General features: G+C 41.4%; 1 protein-coding gene across 1 annotated transcript in view; it reads right to left on the minus strand.

Annotated features, from left to right (window-relative positions):
- Window positions 1-600, minus strand: part of LOC140187984 (insulin gene enhancer protein ISL-1-like) — a 33,178-nt gene extending 32,578 nt beyond the window's left edge. Inside the window, exon 1 of the mRNA XM_072243851.1 lies at window positions 499-600. Within this exon, the coding sequence (XP_072099952.1) occupies window positions 499-600 (102 nt within the window). The remainder of the gene's footprint in view (window positions 1-498) is intronic.
- Window positions 601-11,981: the final 11,381 nt, after the last annotated feature.

Genomic DNA, 11,981 nt, shown 5'->3' on the forward strand with positions numbered 1-11,981 from the left:
GTTGACTCTGGGACTGCAGGAAGTTTTTTTCTGACAGCTCTGGGCTCCTTCCTTCTCTAACAATTAACTCTGCTTTCCTCGACTAACTGATGTGTCATCTCCAAATGACATCAGATGCAACTTCCATTGTGTAGGAGAGTGATCTAGTTCTGCCCCTAAACTATCCACCTATTCTTTAAGATATTTTTTGGTATCTTAAAGAACCCTCCTGACTCCAAGCATCTCGTTTCTAAGTTTGTTCGATGGTTGTACTATAGCCTCTACTGTGACAATCAGGGAGGCCTGGAGAGAGGAATTGGGCATTGAACTATCTGAAGCTGCCTGGGACAAGAGTTTGTCTATGATACAGGCTTGTTCTGTTAACAGCAGACACCAACTGATCCAGTTTAAAGTTGTCCAACGTCTCCACTATTCTAAACTCAGGTTGCACAGGATTTACCCTTCTGTCTCACCAATATGTGATAGATGTCAAGGGACGGAGGCCACGTTGTCACACACCTTTTGGTTTTGCCCATCACTGACTGAATTTTGGTCCAAAATATTTGACTGGTACTCAAAGTCCTGTAAAAGATCCTTCCCCTTGGAAGCTGGTCTCGCCATCTTTGGCCGTTCGCAATCCACTCAATGCTTCCCTACAGCCATACAACAGTCTCTGACGTTGGGGATGACTGTCGCCAAAAGACTTATCTTGAGGGAATGGAAATCACCCTCTTCCCCCTTCTTTCCGCGACATGATCTCAGTCATACAGATGGAGAGACTCAGGTTCTTGAGAACCAATTCAATTATAAAATTTTTGGCTATCTGGGATCGGTTTCTTGCCTACCTAGATGAGGTCAGGGGCAGACGAATAATTTCCCCCCCAGCTGATTTCTCATGGCCGTTATTTGAGACTTAGTGTTGAGCACTTTGAGCACTTTGTACAGTAGGCATCTCTCTAATTTTTCTTATTTTATTTTTACATGTATCTGAGCTTATATGTTCTTGTTGATTTCATTGTTTTTTGAAAACAAAGTATTAAAAAAACTATCCACTTTTGATCACCTCTGTAGCCTCTTACCAGAACTGTTTATCCAAGAGTGAAACATTGGACCTCCTTGTTTGAGGAGTCCTCAGTTTGTCTCAGCTGTTTATCCTGTATTCTCACTCTGAGATTGAATTTGAGGAGTTCCAAGCATGAGCACAAGGGATGACCCAGGAACGGCATAGCCAGTGAGTTGTTGGTAGTGGAATGTGGTTGCTGCATTGTGATTTGCAAGGAGGTAATTGCTGAGCTTCTGGTTCAGTGCAGTGTAGCGCATTCTTCTGAAATTGTTCACAGTCCGTTCTTTAGACTCTGAACAAACCTTTCTACCATGCCATTTGGAGCTGGCTGATAGGGTGCAGATATAATATGTCTTATTGCATACATTTTCTGGAATGACTGAAACTGTTGCTCATTGTGGTCCATTGTCACTGACTAAGTGTTCTGGAACACCAGTCCTTGAGAAGAGGCTTTTCAATATATCAACACTGTGCAAGGCTATTGTGGAGGCTATTGGGAACACTTCTGGCCACATTGTAGATGCATCCATTACTACCAAGAAATTTGTACCCATGAATGATGCAGCAAAATCCACATGAATCCTCTGCCAGGCCAATGCAGGCCATTCCCAGGGTTGGAGAAGAATTGCTCTTGGTATCTTCTGGACATGATGCCACCCTTAACAGTACATGGCAAGCTACTCAATCTGTTCTTCGATCTCAGGCCGCTAGACAATGTTTTAAGCCAATGCTTTCATTTTGACCATGCCTAGATGAATGGCATGTACAGGTTCTCAGCTTGGATGCTGCATCTCTCAATCCCCACATCATGTAACCCCCACCAAGAGCAAATTCATCCCAGTGTTGGTAAAAATGGGGGAAACTCAGATTTCTGCTGCACATTCCAGCAATTTTAGGTGGTCATGTAAATCTGAGACAGTGTGAAGTCCTTTTTCTGATTTCCCCTTGGATTAACTCTCCCTTAATAGGGAAACTTTTGATTTGCATAAGGGAGAATGTCCTCTTTTGTAAAGTTTTCAGATACTTCCTTTTCCAAGGGTAAACAGGACAATCAATCAGCATTCCCATAATTCGTTAACATCTTGAAGTCGACCTTGTAACTGTCCTCCTAGAAAAAGAGCCCATCTCTGCATTCATGCTGCTGTTAATGAAACACCCTTCTCTGGATTGAAAATGAGCACCAGTGGTTGATCATCTGTAATGAGGGTAACCTCTCTCCCACACAGGTGCTGGTTGAAACATTTTGCACCCCAGACCAGATTCAAGGCCTCCCTGTCAACCTGTGCATAAATTTTCTCTGCAGTAAGGGCTAGCCATCAATTCCATCACTCAAAACATTCAAAGTTCAAAGTACAAAGTACATTTACTATCAAAGTATGTACACACGATACTGTCTTGAGACTTGTCTCCTAACAGGCAGCCATGAAACAAAGAAACCCAAAAGGACCCATAAAAAAGACCATTGAACACCCAATGTGCAGAGAAAAAGAAACAAGTCATGAAAACCATAAACACAAGTAAATAGTGTTCTGAGCTGAAGTCCACAGAGTCCATCCACAAACCTGTAGTTCAACGCAGAGCGGAGCAGAAAGCTGGTCTGGCCCGTCTCTCATCTTGGGCCCCGACACCCCGACTTTTTCCAATCTGGCCTGGCGTTTAAATCATTGTCGCAAACATTGGGTTCAGCTGATTTAATATGCTCTGGAGCCCGACCCCGCCGCCTCAATTTGGCCTGTACCCGACCTTTACGATAAGGCCCAGCACTTAAATCAATCGAACCTTGGGTCTCCCTCACTTTCAACTTCTTCACCTTGCCTTTGCCTCTGTTCCACCACATCGAATTGCCTCCAAGTCCAAAAAGGGAAGTTACGACTATTATCTATAATGATCGTTTACCAGAAAAAGAGTGATTAACAAAGTGTTTAGTTATTTACCTTGTTTCATTAGCCACCAGCTGAGGTTCACCAGGCCATCTTAAAACAGCTTACTGTGACATGACTACCCCTGTACCTTCAGGCTGGGCATCACAGGCAAACTTCACTGGACAGTGTGGATCATAATGTGTGAGTACATTGTCTGACGTCATCATTTTCTTTGTCTTCTGGAAAGCCACCTCAGGCTGCTTCATACATTGCCATTTCTTCCCAGTTTGTGCTAATGGGTTCAAGGGGTGCAGCAAGGTAGCCAGGTTTGGCAGGACCACAACTGTGACGTGGTCTTTGGCCTTGGGGCATCCACCATTGATTGAATTTTCTCAGCACACTTGTGTAAATCTTGTGCGTCTATAGTGTGACCGCAGTAAGTGATGGTGTAAAGAATTCACACTTGTTGTGTTGTGCTCTGAGCCCATAATCTTCAAATCTCTTTAACACTGTCTTGAGATTTTGGAGATGTTCCTCCTCATCCTTTGCTGGTAGCAACGATGTCATCCTGGTAACACTGAGTGCTTGGACGGCCTTGCAGTACCTGGTCCATAGCTTTCTGCCAGAGTGCAGGCGCAGACGCTGCTCCAAAAATAAGCCTATTATAGCAATAAAGCCGTTTATGAGTGGTTATAGAGAGAAACACCTTGGATTCTTCTTCCATCTCCATCAGTAGGTAGGCCTTAGCTAAGTCCACTTTGATGAAGTGTTTTCCTACAAAACGGCTTGCAAATATATCCTTTATCCTGGGTAGACGGTTACAATCTACTTTCAGTACTGGGTTGATGGTGACCTTAAAATCACCACAGACCTTGAGAGACCCATCTTTCTTCCACCTACTCTGGTTTCTTCCCACATTCCAATGAAGCACAGGTTGACAGGTGAATGGAATAATGAAAATTGCCCCTGGTATATAGAGTGATAGAATCTGGTAGAGATGATGGGAACGCAGGCAAAATAACCTAGAATCAAACATAGAATATACTGTAGAACATAGAACATTACGTAGTTCATGACAGGCCCTTTAGCCACAATGTTGTGCCAGCATTTTAACCTAATGTGAGGTCAATATAACCCTTCCGTTCTACATAACCCTCTGTGTTTAATCTCCGTGTGCCTATCTAAGAGTTTTGTAAATGTCCCCAATGTATCTGCCTCTCACCACCACCCTTGGCAGGGTGTTCCATGCACGCAGCACTCACTGTGTAAAGAACTTACCTCTGACATCCACTATACTTTCTATAGTAGCAAAAAAATGACTAAAATATCAAAACAAAGCCATTGCTGCCAGCCTACAACCTTAGAGGGAGTTCCTGTACTTGGGTGATTCAGCCTCAGCTCAAAAGAAATGATTGTTGCATAGAGTCAAATTCCTTATTTTGATCCTTTGTTAGCTATTAGCAAACATGCAATCTTGAAACGATATTAAATGATAGTATGTGTTCAGTAAAGGTATGACATTTGCGGTGCCAAGGTACAAACTGCCCCCAAATAAACAAAAATACAAAATTTATTCTTTTCACTTTTACTCATGTGCCTAGTTGTCATAATATGCACATAATAAAAATGAATACATGATTCCTATGCTTTCTCCCAATCACCTTAAAATTATGCCCCCCCCCACCCCCCGTATTAGGATTTCCACCCTGGGAAACAGTCCCTGGCTCTTCGCTCTAGTTATCCCTCTTATCATCTTGTACACCTCTATCAAGTTACATCTCATCCTCTTCCAAACAGAAAAGCCTCAGCTCACTCAGCTTCATAAGGCATATGCTCCAGTTCAGGTAGCATCCTGGTATATCTCCTCTGCGGTCTTCCTGAAGCTTCCACATCCCTCGGATCATGAGACGACCAGAACTGAACACAATATTCCAAGCATAGTCTAACCAGAGTTTTATAGAGCTTTCATTGCTGTGAGATTAGTGTAGGTGAGTCAACCAACTGGATCTCTTTAGTATGTGGCTGGGAAATGGAAACCAACACAGTCACAAGGAGAACCTGCAAACGTCTCACTGACAGCACCAAAGGTGAGGATTGAACCTGGGTCACTATAGCTGTGAGGTAGCTGCTTTACCAACTGTGCAACTGCACCACCCATGAGAAGGTAATCTTCATCATTTCAGCTCCAGAGAAGAGAAAAATCCTGGAAAATGGTACGGTCAGTTTATAAACACAAGGTTTGATGCAGCTGCTGGAAATACAGAGTAGCGCACACAAAATACAAAAGGAACTCAGCAGGTCAGGCAGCATCAGTCCTGATGAAGTGTCTCAATCTGAAACGGGAACTCTTCATTCCTTTCCATTGATGCTGCCTGACCGGCTGAGTTCCTCCAAGGTTTTGGATATGTTCAGTTTTTGTCTTTCCATAGTTGATTGTCTGATGATGAAGTTCGGCTTTATTGCTATCTGCTTTGGTAAGAGCATAATTAAACACTGGTAGATGACATTGGCCAGCATGGTTATGAAAGAGTACCAATATAAAACTAAAACATAAACAGAAACTGCTGTAAAGACTGAGCATCTTTCGTAAACAGAAGAAAGTACAGAAATGTACTTTCTGTGAAAAATATTAATTCTGTCTCTCTATCCACAGGTGCTGCCTGAACTGTATTTTCAGCTTTTACAGTTTTTCATATTTCCAGCAGCAGCAATATTTTTGATTTAAATCTTCCCTGAATAAGATGATTAGCAATTAGATCCATATAATGCAGCCTCGTTTATTTATTTCCTCTGTGTTATTTTAGCTGTTAATAGATTTTGCCATTAATTCCTTTCAATGCTGCAAAAATAATTAAACCATTTAATGAAGCACCTGCAATTTGTGGGGCTACACTACAAATTTGCGTACGTGTTTCTGCACTTACTGTATTATCCATCAGCATCGTCTCACAGAATTGTATAATTAATAAATGCTTTTTGCTGCTTTTTCAACAAAACTTTTTGCAAGAGATCTTTGCTGGAAGATCGGTGGTCCCCACGTGCTCAGGGAATCCAACAGCTCCCAGATACGCATAATGGTAAACTGCCTAAACCCCAGCTTCAGGCAACTAATGAACAACATTTAAAACCAAACAACTGAAAGTTTTACTGGCTCCTTCAACATTAACCTGACTCATTAGGGACAATGACTAGGGCTTTTAAAACATTGCAAGAGATATCAATGTACAAACGTTTGTAATAACATGTCTTTTACGTTGTTTAATTTTCTTGCTAAGGAAACAGGGATGATAATGCATATTAAGGAATTACTTTAAGAATTGTGCAATGAAATTTATGGCCCTTAGTCTTTTATGTGCTGTTCTGATTAAACACAGGAGACAAGAATCTACATTTAAATATGATAAAATATTGCTTTCTATCATAAATGTGATTGCTAAGTAGGCATTTCATATGAGGATCCATTTCATCTTATTATTTTGTGGTGCTAATTTTATCATTGACAGTTACTAATATAAGCACGTTAATCTCAGCTGCTTACTGGGCAGATGCCATGTCAGAGTGGTGATGAGAAAGTGGGAGACATGCCAGCATTCATTAGATCTCTCTCTCATTTTTAATTTGAACCTGAAGGAAAGTGTGGATGTTTCAGAAAAGGATTTTGATAATTAAGTTTATAAAGAGGTAATGTGTGTAGCAATTGAGGGAAAGTTATCAATTACGTCAGCAGATAAGGTCAGTTAACAAGGGGGTGGGCTGTTTAATCTCCACTATCACATGAGGAATTTTGTTGTATATTTTCTAAAGCTTCGTAATAACCTCTTAAATTTGTTCTGCCTCTCTTAGATTTCATTTTTAAATGAAAAATAAGAGCTCCAGCGTGTGGTGAAAACTGCCCGGCAGATTATCGGCACCCAATTGCCCACCGTTGAGAACATCTACTATAAATGCTGCCTGGGCAGGGTGAAAAGCAATATCAAGGATGCATCTCACCTTAACTATGGACTTCTTACTCTCCTCCTATCCGGTAGGCGCTACAGGAGCCTCTGCTCCCGCACCAGCAGGCACAGGAAGAGCTTCTTCCCTGAGGCTGTGACCCTGCTGAACCTCACATCACAGTGCTAAGCAGTATTGCACCCATATTGTACTGTCTCAGTACTTTTATATTTGTGTGCTGTAGCACTTACTTTTTATTCGCAGATAGTTTGTAAATAACACTATTCTTTGCATTTTTAGTTAGATGCTAACTGCATTTCATTGGCTTTGTATCTGTACTTGGCACAATGACAATAAAGTTGAATCTAATCTAATCTAATCTATAAACTGAAACATAAACAAAACTAACATTTCACTCTCCATTTCAAGATTCAAGATTATTTAATGTAATTTCCAGTATATAAGTGTAAAGGCGACTGAAATAAATGTTATTTGAGATCCGATGTAGCACATAAAAACATGATGGGGCAGCAGGCTGAGGGTAGCAGACACCAACAGAATCAACAAACTCATTCGTAAGGCCAGTGATGTTGTGGGGATGGAACTGGACTCTCTCACGGTGGTGTCTGAAAAGAGGATGCTGTCTAAATTGCATGCCATCTTGGTCAATGTCTCCCATCCACTACATAATGTACTGGGTGGGCACAGGAGTACATTCAGCCAGAGACTCATTCCAACGAGATACAACACAGAGCGTCATAGGAAGTCACTCCTGCCTGTGGCCATCAAACTTTACAACTCCTTCCTTGGAGGGTCAGACACCCTGAGCCAATAGGCTGGTCCTGGATTTATTTCATAATTTACTGGCATAATTTACATATTACTATTTAATTATTTATGGTTCTATTACTATTTATTATTTATGGTGCAACTGTAACGAAAACCAATTTCCCCCGGGATCAATAAAGTATGACTATGACTATGACTATGATAAGTTAAAGAACACAATAATTAAAAAGACACAATAAATATAAACACATAAGGTAGCTTATATGCATAGATTGTATGCACATAAATTGGCGCTAGGTACAGTAGGGTCTGTACATAAGGTGACTGACAGGAAATGGTAAGTAGTGGTGGTGTGGGTGCGGTGGGGTGCGTTAGTGCATTAAGGTGTGATCAGCCTTACTACTGTTTGGGGAAAGTAACCACTTTTCAGTCTGGTGGTCCTGACGTGGATGCTACATAGCCTACCCCCTGATGAGAGTGGGACAAACAGTCCATGAGCAGGGTGCTTGGGATCCTTCATGAATATGTCTCTGTGATCCATCGACTCTGTGGTTGAGAAGACATGCGGTGCATTGGCCTTCATCAACCGTGGGATTGAGTTTAGGAGCTGAGAGATAGTGTTTCATCTATATAGGACCCTGGTCAGACCCCGGTCAGACCCCACTTGGAGTACTGTGCTCAGTTCTGGTCGCCTCACTACAGGAAGGATGTGGAAACCGTAGAAAGGGTGCAGAGGAGATTTCCGAGGATGTTGCCTGGATTGGGGAGCATGCCTTATGAGAATAGATTGAGTGAACTCGGCCTTTTCTCCTTGGAGCGACGGAGGATGAGAGATGACCTGATAGAGATGTATAAGATGATGAGAGGCATTGATCGTGTGGATAGTCAGAGGCTTTTTCCCAGGACTGAAATGGCTAACACAAAAGGGCACAGTTTTAAAGTACGTGGAAGTTGGTACAGAGGAGATACCAGGGGTAAGTTTTTTACACAGGGAGTGGTGAGTGTGTGGAATGTGCTGCCGGCGATGGTGGTGGAAGCGGATACAATAGGGTCTTTTAAGAGACTCCTGGATAGGTACATGGAGCTTCGAAAAATATAGGGCTATGGGTAACCCTAGGTAATTTTTGAAGTAAGTACATGTTTGGCACAGCATTGTGGGCCTAAGGGCCTATATTGTGTTTAATTTTTTTGTGTTCTATGTTCTAATATTTTATGTCCCTTTAATGTAACTCACTGTGTTATCACATAAACTCTGATATAAACAGTGTGCACTTAGGGTTTGCAAAGAAATTTACATCGCAATCTTGTCAGTGGTGCAGCAGCAATGTGTTGGCTCCTTCAGAGCCATATAATTAAAAGTTAAATTTAAATTGGCATAAATGTCATAGTGGACTATTCTTAATCAATCATGACAATCAGGATATTCAGAAACACAAGAAAATCTGCAAATGCTGAAAGTCTTGAGTGACACACACAAAGTGCTGGAGGAACTCAGCAGGTCAGGCAGCATCTATGGACTTTGAGTGTGTTGATTAGGATACTCAACTGGGTACTTCACATTATCTTCGGATGCAAATCCCATTATCGTGGATGCACGCAATGACATCATTCCTCACAGAGCGTGGTGAGAGAACTTGAACCACATTTGTACCATCTCCCCTTGACCACGTGGGTTTCCTCCAGGTGCTCTGGTTTCCTCCCACAAAAACATATGAGTTAGTAAGTTAAAGGGTCACATGGGTGCAATAGAGCATTGTGGGCTTGTTGGGTTGGAAGGGCCCGTTACCATGCTGTATCATTAAATTAAACATTAAATTGAATTATACCTTGAGCTGTGGTACTTTCCTGTTGCTTCAGTACAGCCAGTATCCCTCAGCTCTTCGTAGCCAGCTTCCCCAGACCTAACAGTCTACGTAGATGGCATGTTCAGCCAACCAATCTCCATAGCTGGCCACTTCACTCAAGTGCAAGGCTCCAAAAGCTATCTCACCAGTTCACCCCAAGCCCTAATTCGGGAGAGAGGCACTAGGTGGTACGTTTCCAAGCTCAGAAATACCCAGCACCCTGTAATTAATGTCTGAGTTCTTGCAGTTTTGATGGACAGATCCTGGACCAAAACGGTCTCCATTTCAGTGCACTCATTAGGGTGGCATTCTCATTAGGACATATGAGAAAGCCTTGTTTGAGGCTCCGTCGGTCAGAGCTGACCAAGGATATTGTGTCCTAGCTATCTAGATATGCAAGCCTGGGCAGTGCAATATGTAGAGCAAGCTTCCCCTTTCGATACATCTAATGAATCCAAAGGAACAGCAGAGACCAATACAGTTTGGTACCAGAAGTGTGTCAGGTGTTGCCAATCAGCATTGAACTCAAAGCAGGACTGCCTTAGGGACTCTAGCTCTGGATTTTTCCCTCTGGGTTTACTCCCAAAGCCTTCCCCATGAGTGAGTATAGCCGCAAGGCAGTGGAGGTTTGAGATCAGAGTCTTCCTTCTCCTAGTGGAGCTGCCAACCACAGCTGACAAGCCCCAGCTGCTCAAAGCAACTGCTTTTAAGGCACCAGTAACCCACTTTTGCCCCTTCTTCTGTCAATAGAAACACTCCTGCCGGGCTTACTAGCTAAGCCACACGTGAAGGCCAGGAGCTGGACTTGGTTGTCAGAAGCTATTTGAGGCGCAAGCCATTGGGAGCATTTAATAGCTAGTGGGAGCTTGTCCCCATTACCACCCATGGCTATAACATCCTTAAGGACCCTTGTGTCTTGCTGCTAAATGGTCAGAATGGTTCAGAGCATCACAGTTAATTTAAGGAACCTGAAGATAAAAGTAAAGCACTGCAGATGCCTGAAACAAAAATACAGTATTTTGCTAATGCACAACAGATTTGCCAGTGACAAAAGTATATGAATACCCTGTTTCAGATTGCATCAAGGCAGTTCTTTATAAATATACACACCATATTTGCAAACAAGATGCAAGTAATTACCATAGTACAAACAAGTGACAATGTCACATTACCGTGTGCATTATCTTTTGATGATTCAGTTAAAGGATGTATCTACGACTAATTTCCTGCCAGTGGAATGAATTGTCAATCACTCACCTAGCAGTAATAATAGTTATTCCAGAAATGAAATGTATTTGTAAAACTTCCTCCTTAAATGACATAGTTTTTGAAGGTATCAGTTGTGGCTCATTATTAAGTTGAAGTTCAAGTTTACTGTCCTTCAACAGTACACATGTATGGAGCTAAATCAAACAAGTTTCCTCTGGAACCAAGTTGCAAAACACAGTATATATATTACATACAGCACATAAAATAATATTAACAGATAATGATGAAAATATTCTGTAGATATACATGTTTACATAAAGTGCATATACAACATACAGTTAAATATACAAAAATATAATGTTACTGGTGTTGTCATAAATAATGTGTACTAGGCAATCACAGAGTGTTCAGAAGCCTTGTTTCTGAACCAGGAAGTAGAGGGTTCAAATTCTTCTTCAGTCACTTAAACACAAGAATGTGGATTGCCAACCACAGTTAGAGTTAATTTATAAACCAGATGTTAAACCAAGGATTGTTCACAGATGGATTTAGAAGATCCAGAGCTCTATTTCTCAGAGGAAGGGTACTGCTGTAACCAATGTTTGTCACTCAACCTTACTCTAACATTTAGCCTTAAATGTTCTGTTTTGCACCCCTAGTTTTTATGCACAATGAAACATAGAAACATAGAAAACCTACAGCACAATACAGGCCCTTCAGCCCACAAAGTTATGCCGAACATGTCCCTACCTTAGAAATTACTAGGCTTACCCATAGCCCTCTATTTTTCTAATACCTTAGATTTTTTTTTTATCAAAAGTCCAACTGCTTAATAGTTTAGCACATAAAAAGGAAAGAATACGCTAAAGGCAAGGTAAGAGGGGAATAGAATAAATGAGATTACTATAGTATTGTGAAGATGTAAAAAAAACCATCAACTACTACCTGTGGCTTTAACTTGCTACAGCTTCATATAGGAAATAACAGAGAGAGACTTACCAACAAAATATCCTTTACTGAAAGCAGTCAAATCCTAAGTTGCTTTGACAGCAATGTATCAAAAATCATATCCCATGGTACACTTGCTTCTTAAACATATACCAACACTCCCGTATATAACAGTCTGCGTTTCACTTATCCCAGTGGATGGCCTCTGGTGCTGATCATTTCTGATGAAGACTTCATCTGTAATATTTCTGTATTTCTTCCCCAATGGCCAGAGTTGCTTATTTTCACAGCTTTATATTTTATGATATACATAGAAGAGAATAACGGTGACAAATGTGCACATTCTTAGCCAGT

The sequence above is a fragment of the Mobula birostris genome, chromosome 26, assembly GCF_030028105.1.
Source record: "Mobula birostris isolate sMobBir1 chromosome 26, sMobBir1.hap1, whole genome shotgun sequence".
Taxonomy (NCBI): Eukaryota; Metazoa; Chordata; class Chondrichthyes; order Myliobatiformes; family Myliobatidae; genus Mobula; species Mobula birostris.